At 32.9% G+C, this 18,423-nt stretch overlaps 1 protein-coding gene across 3 annotated transcripts in view; it reads left to right on the top strand.

Moving 5' to 3' along the window:
* The window catches only part of LOC140448094 (probable G-protein coupled receptor CG31760), a 412,547-nt gene extending 411,148 nt beyond the window's left edge, over positions 1 to 1,399 (top strand). For all 3 annotated transcript variants that reach the window (XM_072541150.1, XM_072541151.1, XM_072541149.1), the window contains one exon: positions 431 to 1,399. In XM_072541150.1, the coding sequence (XP_072397251.1) occupies positions 431 to 622 (192 nt within the window). In that variant the 3' untranslated portion in view covers positions 623 to 1,399. The remainder of the gene's footprint in view (positions 1 to 430) is intronic.
* Positions 1,400 to 18,423: the final 17,024 nt, after the last annotated feature.

Below are 18,423 nucleotides of genomic sequence, written 5' to 3'. Positions count from 1 at the left end.
CATCTCTTTGTTCGAAATTCAAATGTTTCTGATAAGCTAATGTTCAAAAGTGCAGAATTAAACCTTATACAACGTCGTATAAAAGTTACTGCTTTCAGAATCAAATTGAATTTAAACTACGTGAATTAAAATTTATAAATTTTCCTTTGATCGTTAAAACCTACTGCAGGAAATATAGTTTTAGTAATTGAGGTCCATAAAACTCAAAAATCTTATCAGATATCTGACCGGGTATTTTTAACCTCATTTCTCTCTACTACTGTTAGTTTTTCCTGGTGAGAATTTAGTTCTTTCTTTTCCAAAAATAATTGAAATTTTGTTTTTTTATTAATAATATTAATAATTTAATACTACATATGTCTGAAAGGATGTTTTAATTTATTACCAAGTTAATATTAAACAACAAATTCTAACGTATATTTTGTTTCAGGAGGAAATTCAAAAATTGGCTGCTCAAATCGAATTTATGAAAATTGTTCATATGGAAAGCAATAACCGCCACGTGAAACCAAAAACTGGAGGTTACTTTTCTGCCCAAAATATTTCCAACATCGTACACAGTCCTCTTACAAAACAAGGCTATACTCTCAGTCAACCTACGAAGCCTCCTGAAGAGCTGTGACGAAACCTTAAGTCTCCCAGTAACCTTAAGGATCCATCACACCATACATCGGAGACTGCGCACTATCCTAAAGAGCTTTTGGGGCTAATGGGCGGTATCGACTGGTTCAAGATGAGTTTCAAAGCGAAGGGGAAAAGTTTGGAAGAAGGGGAAATTGTCCCTTTGTAACTGTTTATTCGATTTTTAGTAGATTTATAAAGCCTGGATTAAGTTAGATATTATTTTATATGTTACATTTTACATTCGATCTGACGTTTTGATTTCCAATCCAGAAATCGTTTTGGAAACCGACTCTGGTTTGGTAATGATTGTTATTGTTATGGTTGATACTTATTACAAGATTAGCAGAGGAATGTGGGAGATTTGGTTTTCATTTTAATAGTAAAAAGACTAAATATATGTTTATCATATTAAGCGGGCTTATAACAAACGTTAAAAGAGAACAGGAGACACTTAGTTTGGTTTCAAAAACAGTTCAAGAACATAAGAGGTACCATTTTACATGCAGTTATTTTTTTTGCAGAAGAGGGATGTCTTTATTTGCTTTATCGATTGCCAAGAAGCTTTTGAGACAAGCTAAAACATTATGTGTTAATACAGGCATTATGGGAGATTGGTATTGATGGAAAAGATATTGATTCAACAGCTGTACTGGAATCAAACGGCAGAATTAAGGATCTCCAACGGTGTATATACAGAAAAAGTAAAAATAAGTAAGTGCCTACTCAACTTGCACAGCAGAATGAAAAAGGTATTAAAATACATGGAATTCCTATAAATAATTTGCGATGAGCTGATGATGCAGCTATCATAGCAGACAACATAGAAGAATTACAAGAGATAGTAAATAATATGAATACAGTGGGAGAGGAATATGGTCTCAACATTAAAATCTTTGCATTCTTTACTATGAAATTGTGTTTTCGCATGTGTTATCTTCTGCTTGAATATTGCGTATATCCTCTTGTATTCATTTTTATCTTTATTTCTGATTTCTCTTCTTTCTTCCATGGATCTCGGTATTTCTTTCTTCTGTTGAACGGTTTTAGAAATAGTTTAACCAGGTTCAATAACTGCCTTGGTCAGCGCGAAACTCTTTTGGGTCCCCGTATTCGCTTCCTAAAATGCTACATTTCCATGGATTGACCATATTATAAATGAAGAGGTCTTAAGAAAAGCTAATACTCAAAGAGTGTTTCTAAACATCATTAAAGAGCGGAAGTTCTTATATCTAGGCCATATTTTAAGAAGCGGTAAATATAATATATTAAAAATCATTTTAATGGGCAAAATTGAAGGTGGAAGAGGACAAGGTTCGGGCTCCTGGTGCCGAGACCTAAGAAACTGTTGCGGCGTATCTGATATCAGTAGAATAATACGAACTTGAACGCCTACGCAAGCATAACGTACGGCACCAGAAGGAGAAGAATAAGTAGAAACAAAATTACAGCTGGGCAACTTTTAGTCAACCAACAACCAATGGAACGGGTCACCAGTTAATGCTATCTGGGCACAAATTTGAATGATCGGTGGGAATACTTCGTGATTGGTACAACTTAGGAAATACAGAACTTTTTAAAGCAGCAGTCAATAAAGTTAGAACAGCAATGCTGGCAGCTACATCCGTAACGGGTAGGCACTGCAGGAAGAAGATGGTTGTTTTTAGATTTCTGTGATTTAGTCATTAATTAATCAGTTTTTTAATCTATTTCTTACTTCACTGTTTTTCCCTTACCAGTCCCGTTGCCCTTTCTTATCCTCTAACGCTCGATTCAACTTTTTCATTTAGCACTTTCTTATATCCCCTCTGTCTTTCTTTTTTTTTGTTTATTTTAGTTAGTAGTTTTGTACAAGCTGTGGTCTCTTTTTATCAGGTTCTGTGTTTCTTTACAATGTTTTTGGCTCTTTATCATTATCATCAACCTGTATGCGTCCACTGCTCTTTCCATCTGTCTCTGTCTTGTGCGGCTTGTATACAGCTACTGCTATCAAGCTTCAGTTCGTCAGTCCAACTGGTTGGTGGGTGTCTTCTTCTCCGTAGTACTTCTTGCCTTGCACTTCATTTGACAATACGTTTTATCCATCGGTTGCCTGATAATCTGGCCACGTGTACTGCCCAATTCCATTTTGGTGACGCGATTTTTTTGATGGCGTCTGTTGTTTTTGTTCTACGACGTATTTCTTCGTTTGGGATTCGGTCTCTTAGAGAGACACCCAATATTTGGAGCTCCATAGTCCTCTGGGTCACGAGAATCTTATTCACTGCCCTTTTTGTGAGTTTTAATGTTTCCGCTGCATAAGTGAGTACAGGTCACACACATTGGTCAAAGATTTTCCTTTTGAGGCATATGGGTACCCAGGTTAATCATATGCGACGAGGGAGCTCACACGACTGGTTATCTCTGCCCAACCGAATTGTATGTCTTAAGTACTTATAGGATGCAGTCCGCAATATCCCTTCCATCAACATCAATATATCTGCACCAAATTAGTCATTATTTGCGTCTTGTTCATATTAATCTTATTATTATTGCATCATCCATACTGAGTTTCTCTCCATATATGTTGATACCATGCTCGTTCAGATCTGCCTTCTTACAAATATGCTTTAAAAACGTCGTGAATAACTTTGGAGAGACGGTGTCTCCTTGCCGTATTACTCGCTGTTTACAGAATTTATTTGTTTCTTGTTCAAACATTCTTACACTAACTGTGGCATTTTAGTAGATATATTTGACTATGTTAGTGAAGCGATGGTCTATTCGGCATTCTGTCAATGTTTTTAACGTTTTCTGATGGCTTATGGTATTGAATGCTTTCTCGTAGTCCGCGAGTATCAGTGCCAATGGGTTGTTGTATTCTGCAGACTTCTCTATTATTACTAGTAAGTGGTCGTTAGTGCTGTATCCCGATCTAAATCCAGCTTGATCTGTTATGTCTCCTTGCTTGTGTAATGAAACAATGACTGCATTGTTCCATTGATGAGTTGTCAATCTGTCCTACCTTACAGATGTCGATTTAAAAAGTTCTCCCTTCTAAGTTAGTTCATTCCCCGATCCAATTTAAATTCAGTATAATATATTTAACATAACTCAGTTAATTGGGAATTCTATAAAATTATTTTATATGTATACTATATACTGATGTCTATACCGACATTGTTTTTAGTTTTTGAGTGCTTAGTTAACAAACGTGACGAATAATTTTTAATATAACTAGTCTTTCTGCTATTATCATTTTTATTGTAAATTTTGTTTTTACTAAATGTTCTATGAAATTATAAATCTACTAAGATTGACATATAATTAATTACCTAAATATTTCTCTATCTATTTTACGAAATCAATCAGTAAAAATGTGCAGTTTGCTTTGCTCAAATGCATACTGTTAGAATGGGCGTTAAATGCCTTTGTGTGTTGTTAAATAGTTAGTTTTTTTTATTATCGATTATGTAAATATTATGAAGTATTGTTTGTACTCTGTAATTGAAATTTGATAATTTAACCACATGAAAACCCATCGTAGCGCGGAAAGTGAATGAACTAAAAATAGAAATGACAGATATTAGCCACGGTAAAAAATATAGTATAGGTAACCTCCGATTTCCATCAACACGCAACGATTTTGATGAAATTTTGGAAGTAATCTCTATTTAACCTTAACTTTAAAATCTACCCTATGCCGAAAAGTGTTGTTACCTTGGAGATAGAGTCCACCCTAACTGGGAAGTTGGAACCTTTATATTAAAAATAACCTCACGAATCGATATAAAAATATATTCTAGGCAAAAGATTTTTCTTTACACTTTTTTTCGAAAAATCTGTACTTTTAGACTCTTTCGTGATGGACAATTGTTTAATTGTTCTTACATTTTCAATCGATTTTTTACAAATAACTCATAACCTTTACATTTTGTCGAAACAACTGTTAATATAACTGTCCTATATTGTTTAACACCACGTTCTTAATGAGCCTTAAAATACTTCTGTACTAGTATGTAGTATTTTAGTCCATTGAAAAGTTACATTAACATTACATTTTTGAAGGACGTAATACTATTGTTTTGGGGATGGTTACTATAAGATTAAGTTCGAATTTGTGGGGTTTAAAATCGATGTATCGACGAATGAGCCTTAAAGGACCCGTAGTCATATCAACTCCAAGGAAAAAAAAGTTGGTGAGGTCGCCATCCTAGAAAAAGAGGGCAAAGGCTATATCTCGTAAATTAAAAACCCTACAGAAAATTTTATAAGACATTATTTGTGGAAAATTAAATTTTCTACAACTTTATTTATATTACTTTTTATCGTAAAATTGAAAATAAAAAAGTTATAAACAAAAATAACTAAAATTTTTTTTTGGGTGTATAACTTTTTTATCGTCATAACAATAAAATGACATCAGAACAATATTATAGAGGATTTTTCATAGAGTAATTTTAAATACAAATTTGTTTAATTTCATTAATTTCACTGGATTTGCCTCCTGGCAAATCATTGCTTTATACAATCCATGGAAACTCTTTATATAAAAACTAAAATCTTTCAACAGCTGACATATAAAACTTTGGCTCAGCTTGAGAATACCACGATATCATTTGAGGCAATCCTATATCTCAGTAGGACACGCACATATATAAGATTAAGAGAAATTAACAGAAATATTGGCTTCAGTAACTATCAAAGAAAACTCGACAAAAAACTGTCAAAACTTGTTCAAAACTTCAAGAAATAAATTTTAATAATGTAAGTAGTATAAAATATTCAATAAATCTTTACTATGAATTAATGGAACATTATAAATTAAGCTAATGTTGGAAATTTTAAGTCAAAGTTCGAAGATAGTTTGGGCCACATTCATTTAAAACAATTTTCTCTAACTTTAACATTAACTAAGTGATTAGGAAAGTGTTTTAATACCTATTTAATTATTCTGCATACTTTGTTCAAAAAAAAAGAATTTTTGAAATATTTCCGTAATGAATTCGACCATCGAAATATGTATAAAATAGAGTTCATTTTGATGCGTATTAATTGAAAAGACATTCCTACATTAATATGAATATATACGCTTTTAGTAGCGAAACGTCGAAAAATATTTTTTTATTGTTCAATAATCAGAAAACCTATACCCAAGAAAACATTGTTCTCCTGCTTCGATTTGTCCAATAATACACAATAATATTGTTGTCATAATTAATATTATGCCTTTGCAATCCCAAAATACAGTGGCCTCAATATGTCCAACCCATTGAGCCACTCTTGGCCGCTTTGGAGTATTTTTTCCTGCTTCAGTCCACTACTTTTTGGTTCATTATATTCTCTGGTATGTAGTAGTTATAGGCGAGCGGCTTACCCCTATAAGCAGAGCATCAACCGACTAAAATTCTTTTTGCATTTCTAATGCACCAAACCTTTTTTATTCGATTCTATATATTTTTCCAAGATGAAATGTATTTTTTTTTAATTTATACAAGTGGGCCGGCAATTGTTATTAACAAATAAGTTATACAAAAAAGCAATTTCACTGAATTGTTTCGGAATCATTTTTTTTAGGTGTATCTCATCAAAATAAATACTTTTTGTCTCTTGATAATTTTTTGAAAAATGTTTCCTTTTCGAGTTATTTGCATTTTTTTGTTGAAAAAATGCCGTAATTAGTGATTTTTGGGATTTTTTTTCTAAAAAACTACTAAATGAATTGCAATTTTACAGATAGCTTTATAATCTTTAAACCGTCGAGTATAAGTTAGAATATTTTGACAAGGATAAATGGTTTCTATCTTGCTAAAAACGTGGTCCCAAATATTTCGAATATGCCTTTCGAGAGTATCCCGCTAAGCGTGTACAGCGGTTGAGGTGCTGTAGGCGCTAAAAAAAATGCATCTAATGAAAAATTACCACCTTCGAAACCAGCATTATTACAACATTACTTAAGAGCAAAGTGTCAAATAAATGAATGGATTCAAGCAAAAAACAATATTACTTCATCTCTTGATCCATTAACCCATGGTTGGACAATGGAAAATAATTGTTTCGATTTTAATTATTTTGAAGGCGAAACTAGTTTAGATATGTTACAAAAGTATTTCTGCTCATGTACCGTAAAATGTTCTACGAAAAATTGTAATTGTATTTCCTATACTTTAGAATGCTGCGCAGTATGTGCATGTACACCAGAGAATTGTAATAATGTAAAGACGACTCTATTGAAGACAATGAAATCAGCTTATTAGATGGAAATCCTGTTGCTGTTGACGAAAATTTTCAAATTATTGACAATGAAAACGATCTATAATTAATATTATATTTTAATTTTATTATATTTTTCAATGAAAATTAATTATATATTGCTTAATGTATTTCACTGTAATAAAACATTCAATAATATAGTCACCACGTATATTAAAAGAAAAATTACATTATTATAGCATTGTAAAAAATTAATTTTAATTGTTTTAATTATAATATGTCTATATAAAAATAATTAGAAATATCTTTTTTTTTAATAAATTGTACGTAATATTTGTATTGAATTAATTTTTTAAATTTAAACAAATATTTCTACGTGCCGCACGCCTGTATCGCCGCAACCGCTGTACACACTTAGCGGTAGACTGCTCGAAAGGCATATTCGAAATATTTGGGTCCACGTTTTTAGCAAGATAGAAAAAAATTATCCTTGTCAAAATATTCTAACTTGTACTCGACGGTTTAAAGATTATAAAGCTATTTGTAGAATTGCAATTCATTTAGTAGTTTTTTAGAAAAAAAATCCCAAAAATCACTAATTAAGGCATTTTTTTCAACAAAAAAATGCAAATAACTCGAAGAGGAAGCATTTTTCGAAAAATTATCAATAGAGAAAAAGTGTTTATTTTGATGAGATACACCTAAAAAAATTGATTCCGAAGCAATTCGGTAAAATTGCTTTTTTGTATTAGTTATTTGTTAATAACAATTGCCGGCCCACTTGTAAAAATTAAAAAAAAATACATTTCATCTTGGAAAAATATATAGAATCGAATAAAAAACGTTTGGTGCATTAGAAATGCAAAAAGAATTTTAGTCGGTATATTCTGTTTCTAAGCGTCTTTTGAGGGCTAAACCGCTCGCCTATTAGTGGATCAAGGTTTTATGAGTGGTTACCAATCAACGCCAAAAGTTCATAAACATAGCTCGGAAGTTTAAAATCAGGTCATGTCATAAAATAAAACTACATATTTTAAATATTTCACGTCTACAGAGTACCTACAATTATTTTTATATCTACATATATGGGCAATTCTTTAATTCATTCTAATTTTTTTTACAAAAGTTAAATTACTAAGTAAAAAGAAAATTTATAATTTACACCCGAACTTTTTTGTATTCCATGTTTCTATTACTGAATGTTGTGTGTATATTTATGTATATAACTGTTTTCGGGTAAAAAGTACTTGTCAATTAATGTTTCTCAATTATCAAAAGGATTGGCACAAGGGTACTGACAATTTAATGGGTGAGCCTCATTTGTAAATAAACATGAAGATATTATTGTTCGTTAATATTTTAGGAGCTCATAGTTACGTAGCATGTTTAAATAATGTTTTAAAAATGACTTAAATACTGATGACGATCATCGTAAAATAACTTCTTTAAACTAGTCGGAATATACAAATAAGCCAAGTCTTTTACCCAGATAAAATACTTTTTTAGAGATAAATGCTAATGTTTTTAATATTAGATTGTTCTCAGATTTACCAACAGGCAATTTAAATCTATTTAGCCCTTATTCTGAACTAGTATAAGTTAGTATTCTGAACTATCTTATACTTTTACTATACCCCAGTCGTAGATCCTTCATTAGCTATTATTTGACGCTGTCCTTGGCGCACATGCTCAGTACCTTCAAATAAAACCTAGACCCTAGTCGAATGCGATGACGTATCTATTCAAAACTTCTTTACCTTCAATTGTACAGTGTGTCAATTTTAAAACTTAAAATGGGCAATATCTCACGAACAAAAGCTGATATAGAAAAATGCTTGAAACCGTTTCTAGAATAGTAAGGGGGAACTAAAATGACATGAAAGAGAACTCACCCACCACAACCAAAAAAGTTTAAATTACAAACCTCATTTGTTATACATCATTGAAAAGACTATAAAAAATGCTATCCAATGGTATAAATAATAATTATACAGGGTGAAGCAATAATTGTGAAACTTTGGCTTAAATGGAAAATTTAATGAGATTTTTGTTGAACTACAAATTTGTTAAAAATGTCAATTAAGTAAATGTTCAAAGTGAGTTCCTTTGTTTTTTAAACAATAATATAACCTATTTTCAAATTCTGCACCAACTTTGGCAAATGTTGTTCTAGTAATAGCATGGCATGCTTGCGTAATTCTTTCTAGCAATTCTCCAAGTGACCCAGGTTGAGTTTTATAAACAACTGACTTATGGTAACCCCATAGAAAAAAGTCAGGTGGCGGTAACTCTCGTGACCTCGGTGGCCACTCAATAGGATCTCTCCTTCCAATCCATTTGTTCGGATAATTAGTATCCAACCAGTGCCTAACTGGAGCTGCTTAGTGAGGAGGTGCTCCATCTTATTAGAAGTGCTAGGTTGCCTTGATCGTCCCCTTGGTTCACTAATTCATGTACAATTAAAGGTTTGATGGTGGCCAAGGGGCCAATTGTAGCATCGTCTAATACTCCTGCCCAAACATTTAGTTTTTCAGGATATTGAGTGTGACCTTCTCTGAATCGATGTGGATCCGCATCATTCCAGTACCGACAGTTTTGTTTAATTACATTACCATTAAGCATAAAAGTACATTTATCAGTGAAACAATTATTTTTTAACATTTTCGGTTCAACGCGAATTCTTTCAGTCATAAAACTCAATTCGTCGGTATGGATCATCATCGCCTAGTTCTTGAATTATTTGTGTTTTGTACGGGTGAAACTTAAGTTTCTGCCTTTTTAACCGACTGATAAAACTAAGGTAAACTATGAAGAAGAAGATCAATATAAACACAGATGAAGATGATAATACTGGAACCAATAGGTAATAAAGAATCTTTTTTGAGAAACTTGGTACAAATAATGTCAGATGGTCCAAAATTTGTATCCAAGAATGGTATGTTTACATAGAAGGGCATTCATTTCGCATAATGTGTCCATAATACTGAAGCTTTCGGGACGTCACGATGATCGATACCTCTTGATTCGTCTTCATGTTACTTAGGACCTTTTCATGTGTAATTTGGTCAGTCTACAGGATCTTGAGTATTTTCGAACAAAGTCACATAAAACTCGATTTGATTTGCACATATCTTCGTTAAATGTCCATGATTTAACAAGATAAAGCAGAGAGGACGTTGCAAGCATTCCTACTTTTATACCAAAAGTAAAAGTAAATTTACGTCACTATGCATTTCGATGGAAGACGTAGAACGGACTGACCAAAGATAAGTAATATTTCTTTTATAACTTCGGGCAAAACTAATTAAATTTTGATAGGGATATATGGTTGTGTTAAAAGTGGATGTTGTTTTTTTCCATCAGAAAATCTAAAATTTTCATCTTAATCACGACAAAACTAATTAATTTTTGAGAGAAATTATAGGTAGGATCGCTCTTAAGTGGAATGTTTAGTAAGAAAAACGTGCAAGAGAAACCATCAAATATTTTAAATTAAGAAAATTGAAACGTTACAATAATAAATTTATATTGTTAACTGTTGTACTTGATTTTGTTCATAAGGACTTATAGATGTTCTAGGTTGTCCACAAATACAATGGTGTCATATGCAAATCTGATGTTCAACCGGTACCGGTTCAGTCGAGTGCATTTTTCAATTTCGTGTAAAGCTTCTATACTCTTCTCATTTGACCAATTATTAGTCATTTTATTTCCCCAAAATTTTCCTAAATAAGAAATAATAACCAAAAAAATAGTAAATATTTTTCAAGTATTTTCGCTGGCCAAGCGATCGTCCGCCAACTATTGTAAAACATACGAGTGATACCTAAAATATCTGGCTATTACTAGCTATATAGCCGAGACATGCTAAAAACATCTCTCTATATTGCATACTCTGGCGGTTATTTTTGGCAATATTTCCAGCTGCTGTGTTGTAGCCACATATTGCAGTAAAAATATTGATCGTTTAGAGGCACCTTAAAGGACATTAATATTCTAAACAAATTGTAAATGTAACAAAAAAACACTGAAACTTTGTTTTCAGAAAACTTCCACAAAATTTATTATAAAATCTTATCACTTCAACTGTTTCGGCATAATGCATTTCTCAAGTAAATTGTAAATAAGTTCCAAGTTTTATAGGTTGTTGTAGTACTACCACAGAATACGAATATGACAAAATACTAGACGATAAAGAAAAGTTTAATTTAGTTTGTAAAAGACAACAATATTCAATAAACTGTAATTTATATATTATGCTACATACTTATTTACATACAATTTACTTTAATTGAATATGACCTCACTATAATACTCAATTTGTAATTAACGTATTGTATATCTCTTACCGCTAATCAGTCTCAGTAGATACGGTTTAAAAATAAAAAAAATATATATATACTTATTTCTTAAATAACCGGCATATTGATTTGAGTAGGATTATAATAAAATAAAAGAATGACTTTATAATAAGTAGATATAGCAGTATTATTTTCTGATGTACTCATTTTGCCGTCAATATCTTCTATAGACTGAGAAATTGTTCAGCAGTTTCATAAAGCCATTAATTATAGGGTTTTTTCTTATTTATCACCTCCTTAAAGGCGCATTTTCACGGGTCGATCTAGGTTGAACGATTTGGATCGTTGGACCATAATTCGATCTGTGTGGAAAGCAAAAAGTTTTACACGATAGGCGATAAATGTTGAATTAATTGTGGTACAAAATGGCATCAATTGAAACGATTAATGTAAGTGTGCAATTAATTCGTTGTGCAATTCTCAATACTTTTTAATATTTTTTTATTTTATTTTTCAAGTCATTTCAAAATTACAGCTTGTCGCACCAAAAACAACAACTGTAGCAAGATGTTTACGCATTCGATTCCAGATTCGGCGACAATCGCCCATCAAAAGTAGGCAGTCTTTCTACTTCCGTCGAATCGACTCACTCCGCCGAACGGCCAAGTCGATTTATGGTTTACATATGAAGGGCCACGGGAAAGAACGATCAGACTCCATTTTTGGTCGGAATTTAGATATTGGCGCCATATTTTAGCTTATCTTGGAAAGAACCCAAGCATGGTTTCATTTGTACAATAACGATCACCGTACAGAAGATATTAAAGGGGAAAGATATAAGCCAACGGAAAAGAACGATCAGGTTCCTCGCGCTGACGGCTAATAACGATCAGATTCCGACGACCTTGTAACTAAACGTAGACTGTCGTTTGCATCTTAGCGTCAGTTTTATTCTGTTATCGCTAAGAGAGCTGCTGCCGTTTTATAGTTTTTATTAGTTTGTTTTTGCGAAAATTCATAATGTCAAGTGATCTTAGTGATAGTGATATATCTAATGAAAATAATCAGCCAGGAGATGTCAAAAAGCGGAGAAAAACCGGCAAAATGAGTGATGTAATGAAAAAATTACGTGTCACCACTCACGAGGTCGGGGAAGACTGTAAGTGTATTCGTTACAACTGTTTTCAAGTCATCCCTTTGAATGAAAGACAACGATTAATTTCTCATTTTAATGAGTTAGGGGACTACAATGTTCAAAACAAATATTTAACAGGTCTTGTCACGGTTATACCTGTTGGTAGACGGAGAAGCCAAAACCCTGAAGCTGAAGCAAATTTTAATCAATCTTCCTATAGCTATAGAGTTCGGGTAAATGTGAGTGGCTCGTTACAAGATACTGTTGTTTGCCATAAAGCGTTTTTATCTTTACACGGCATCACTAATCGCCGTGTTCAAACCATAAAGAAAAATTTACTTGAATTTGGCGATGCTAAAGAAGATGGACGAGGCGGTCATAAAAACAGACATAATAAGTTGACCGATGAAACAAGAACAATGGTAATGAGCTTTATACAGTCCCTGAAAGGTAGGAAATCCCATTATTCTTTGCATGATACTAGTAAAATATATTTACCTGCAGAACTTAATACAGCCAAACTTCATCGAATGTTTAATGAATCACACAATAATAATAAAATAGGCTACACTACATTTCGTGAGATATTTGTGGGTGATTTCAACATATCATTCGGCTACCCACGTAAAGATACATGTAGCTCTTGCGACACTTTCAAAGCTAACATTGCCATTACGACGGATAAAATTGCTAACTGCACTGATGCAGAAAACAAAACATCATTGACAACAACACTGCAGACACTAATGCGTGAAAAGACAATCCATTTACGGAAAAGCGAAAAGTTTTACACCATGAAAAAAATATATAGAAAAAAATCACAAAAAAACGAAACAATGGAAGCCATAACGATGGATTACCAAAAGAACCTCCCCACTCCCAACATATCAACATCTGATGTTTACTATCGCCGACAACTCAACTTCATATCATTTAATATTCATGTACTGTCAGATGCAACTTCAGTGTTTTATACGTACGACGAAAGTGTTGCCCGAAAGGGTGCCGATGATGTTTGTTCGATGTTGGAACATTTTATTTTGCATATTTTGGACTCAAACATACGCCATCTGATAATTTTTTGTGATTCGTGCGGCGGACAAAACAAAAATTTTACCGTAATTCGCTTTCTCCACCATGTAGTGCACAAGCTTAATCGATTCGACCTAGTGAAAGTAATATTTCCTATTCGTGGACATTCTTACCTAGAATGTGACAAGGACATGAGTTTGGTGAATTCCAAATCGTATACGGAAATACCGGACGACTGGAGAGATGTATTAAAGAATAGTCGCATTAAGCCATCACCATTCAAGGTAATAAACTGTGCAGATGAAGTTAACTTTCAGACATGGACCGAGTATTTGTCCCATCTTTATGTGCCAAAATGTCCTACGGCGACTAGGCCTATCAGGATTTTAAAAATAGAAAAAAACCACCCACGGTTTGTGTTACACAAAGACCACTATTTTGGCCTATATCTTACAGCCGTGTTAGTTCCCTCAAAAAATCAGGCACGTAAGAGAAAATTGAAACCTGTTCCACTAAAGAAGCTATATAATGAACCTCTGCCTATTAAGACTGCTAAGTTGCACGATTTATTGCACCTAACCCAATTCCTGACAAACTCTGAAGCGCATTCCTTTTACCAAGGACTAGTTTCCGATGCCGGTACGAATGAAGGTAGTGATGTGGAATTTGCCGACGATCCACCAATCGACATTTAACGCGCAAAATAGATCAGAGTCCAGTTCCTTAATTAAAAATTTGAAGATTTCAAGTACATATATAATTAGCAAACTATTTTTTTTTTCATTTTTGTATTAAAAAGTCATATAGTAATAAACTGATAACTAAACATTTTGTATTTAATTTTTCTGAACCAAAATAAACGACTTGAAACTTTAAAATTCGATTTGTACAAAATGAACAAAATGTGAGTCTGATCGTTCTTTCCCGTGGCCCTTCATATTCAATTTGCTTTCGATTTATTATTCGTCTTAAATCGTTCAACCCAGATCGACCCGTGAAACCGCGCCTTTATGATTGTAATTGCCTTTGCTCTTATTCATGAGTTGGTAAATTTACGCAGTTTTCTAATACATTAATTTTGTTTTATTATTATTCCGCGAAATAATACTTAACCACTAATTTGCGTGTATTGCGATAAACTATAAAAGAAAGTGTATTCTACAAAGTTTTTATCAATTGGCAGGTATATTCCGACAAAAATATGGAAAAGTGTAAATAACTATATTTAACCAAAATATAAACAGTTTGCAGTTTAACCGATTCTTTATGTATACCTCAAACCAAAATGAAATATTACATACTTTGTAAAGAAAAATATCTGACTGATTTTTATATAGTAAATACTAGACAAATATGTGCTTCAAGGTGTGTGATACAACATAGACATGATGTTAGAAAAAATACTTTATTATAAAGCAAGATATTTATATCAATGTTAAGTTACTTCAAGTTTTTGTAATGGTTTAAAAGTAAATAATTGCTTTTTCTAATAATCTAGTTTTTTACGCTATAGACAAGGCGAGAATCTCTGGTTCCTCCATTGGAAAAAATATTTATTTTAGATTTTCTTTGTACAATTGAATTCGTGATATGATCCAAGATGTCGCCCACGTAAAAAGTGGTAAAACTCTCATAGTCCCTGGTATCATCATTCAAGCTTATTACATGTTTGTGAGATCGATGGATATACAATTCTTCCGTAAAAAATATGGTATGTTTTTCTTTTCGGAACTATTGGATAGATATATCGTGAATATTCTTCTATTTTTAGTTATTTTTCAAAATATATATCACAATAGATATCACATGTTTTTTTTAAGTAATTTTTATAATCCAATTCTTTATTATCATTAGGAATTTGTCTGCAATCTTACCAGTAATGGAAATATTATTGACAAGGTCATCATCAGTAATTATTTGGCAGTATCTTACCAAAGTTCTGTAATTGATATCAAAATTTCTAACAATATTCCTGATGCTTGCGTCTGCTGGACACCTGTTTCTGTAGGAAATATTTTTGGCATTGTGCCTATTTCTCTCCTTAGGTGTCTTCGTTAACCACCGAGCTGGATCCTGAAGATGATCAACCAGTTTATGGGTTTAACGATGTATCCCCTGCACTATGTTTTGACGAGGATATCCCTGGTGTTAAGGAGTTTTCTTGTGGCCTGGTGGAAGAAATTTCTGGTTCTATTCACGGCCACCCCCTCAGAGGTGTGTACTGCAGCCTTTCTTAGATGGTGACATTTGTAACTCTGTCTTACTATATCGTTCCATCTCTGGTCCTGTAGCATGCCGTTTCTGTTCTTATAGGTTTCTTCCAGTTGGTCTTCGCTATTGAACTCTATACTGGGACTGCATATAACATCACAGCTCTAACGTAGAACTGGTATATTGGAATATTCTTGGCTTGTAATAGAGTGCGCAAATTTCCTCAATATTTTGGAAGGTAGTTCAGTCTTAAATGTGCCTTTGTTTCTAGCATTTCATAAATCACATTTTTAACTTTCACATTCAAATTATATCATCGTACATGCTTGGTTCGTTCAGGACACATTTTAGCATTCTCTTTAATTTTGTTTTGCCTTTTCCTGTAGCATGCTCTTGTAGCTCTGACTGAAGAAAAATACCATCATATTTTTGTTATCTATATTTCGGTTTTTTAAGCACTCCCGCTAAATTCCGGTAAGGATCTTTAAAGGAATAACACCGAGCCACAAGCCCTCATCCTCTGCTAGATCATCTAAATTGTGCCAGGGCCTTGTAAAATTTGTACCGTTAAAAATAAAAAAAACTCGTTGTTTATACAATCCTTTTACAATATTAAATATAAAAGTAGGTAAATGAAATTGATAAATCTGAAAAAACTTGAAGTAATAATTATTATACCGCTCGATGTCAATGCGTGTTAAATATAAACAATTATATCATAGATTAATGTGTTATTTTGATCTTTTTAAGTTTGAGCTTCAAAACAATACGTATTCACTGCAAGCTAATGAAAGTCTGACTTTACAAAATACTCTGAGGTAATAAATATTTTAATATGATTAGGAACTGAGATAAAAATGTTAGTTGCTAACTCTTATTCATAGGCAATTTATTAGTTAATAAAGCTGTATTTGCTTTTATATGATCATCAGTTTAAATAGAACAGTTTTAGGCTCTACTTTTAATTATGTTGGATATATATTCAAAACAAAGGTATTACACCTTAATTTTTAATACCCTTACAAGTACTGGTCATCTTCATAATCATTTATATTGCAACACCAGTTTAATCTCAAACTTTAACCACCCTGAGTAATTTAATTTATTTTTTTCTGGACGAAGCAATGTCACCTTTAGATAAAGTTTTGGCCACTTTCTAATTTTGTGGTTTCTTCAACAGTAACAACTTTTCATTCCATTTTTTCTTCCTATAAGATGTTAACGAAGAGTACATTCATCGTGATTTCCACAACACAATCAAGTTATAGATGTGCTCCTTTCTTTTGTAATTTTCGTGTCAGGAATACTTCTAAAAGAGTCTACTCGATAGGATGTGTCACATCAGTTTGCCCTACCCTACTCCGGAAGTCAGGAGTTCTAATTTTCGTGTCAGGAATACTTCTAAAAGAGTCTACTCGATAGGATGTGTCACATCAGTTTGCCCTACCCTACTCCGGAAGTCCCCCACATGTTTCTAGACTTCTTTCTTTAATCTCTAACGTTATCGAGAGACCTCAATTTTCTAGTATTTTCCGTAAGAGTGTAACACAACAAACAATGGAGAATGTTTAAGGTAGACAAAATTAATGAGGCTGCGTTGCTCATAATTGGAAGATATGTAGGCGTGGTTCTTTGTCAGTTAGTTTTCTGGTCAATTTTGAGTCTTTTAGTCTCGCAATGTAACCTGCACAATTCCATTTCAGTTTGACTATACGTTCGACATCTGTAATACCTGTTCTTTTCCTTAAGTCTTGGTTTCTTATTTTGTCTTTTTTTGTTACGCCGAGAATCGATCTTTCCATGCGCCTTTGTGCTAGTCGTATTTTTAGTGCTGTTGTTTTTGTGAGAGTGAGAATTTCTGCTCCGTATGTCATAATAGGAAGAACGTATTGGTCAAATGTCTTCTGTTTCAAGCAAGTGTTATTCGTCGTTGAAATTCACTGGTTTGGTTATCCTTGCTTATTCTGATTTTATAACCAAGATATATGTACTTTTCTGTCAATTCTACCACTTGATTTTGGATGATTAGGTATTCGCTGGGAACCAAATTTGTTATAAATTTTGTCTTACTGATGTTCATTTTTAGACCTATTGTTGAAGATACCTTTTCTAATTCTTGTAGCATTTGTTGTGCTTCACGCAAATCTTCGGTAATAAGTACTATAGCGTCGACAAAACGCAGATGATTAAACATTTCCCCGTCAATTTTTATTCCTCTATTTTCCCACTTTAGCATTTTAAAGGTGTATTCGAGGACCGTTATAAATAATTTAAGTGAAAGATTGTCGTCCTGTCTCACACCTCACTGTATATGAATTTCTCTGTTGGTATCATGTAGTTTTACATGCATTGTGGCGTTTTGGGACAATGTTTGTACGTTCAGAGCAATTATAATGCTGTCTAATTCCACGGTATCGAAGGCTTTGTGAAAGTCTACGAAGATAAGTACCAGTGATCTGTTATATTTTATCGATTTTTCTATTGTTTTTACTGTTTGTAGGTGATCGTTTGTTCCGAATTTTGAGCGGAAGCCAGCTTGTTCTCGGGGCTGGTAGAAATCCAACTTTTTTTCTAGTCTTGTCGTAATTATTCGAGTAAACATTTTATAGATGTGGTTCAATAGGCTGATTGGCCTATAGTTTTCTAGGTGCGCCATATATCCTTCTTGAAAAAGGGCTGAAAATGCTTTTATAGCAACTGGTTATCCATCTAAATATCAAGGTCTACCTGACCTGACATCCACCAGAAGGTATTTCAACGTAGAAAAGCCAAGCAATTAAATATTTAAAGATGTTTATTTTTTCCTTCTGTAAATAATTTAAAACAAGGGGACTTAAGTGTTTTTTACACTAAAAATTGATAGAATAAAAACGATAGAAAAATTTATTCGACTCACCTAATGGACTTTATCGCAAGAGCACGATACTAATG

This window comes from Diabrotica undecimpunctata, chromosome 8 (assembly GCF_040954645.1).
Source record: "Diabrotica undecimpunctata isolate CICGRU chromosome 8, icDiaUnde3, whole genome shotgun sequence".
NCBI classification, from domain to species: Eukaryota; Metazoa; Arthropoda; class Insecta; order Coleoptera; family Chrysomelidae; genus Diabrotica; species Diabrotica undecimpunctata.
The sequence above is the reverse complement of the archived record's forward strand: the minus strand, read 5'-3'. Positions and strand labels throughout refer to the sequence as shown.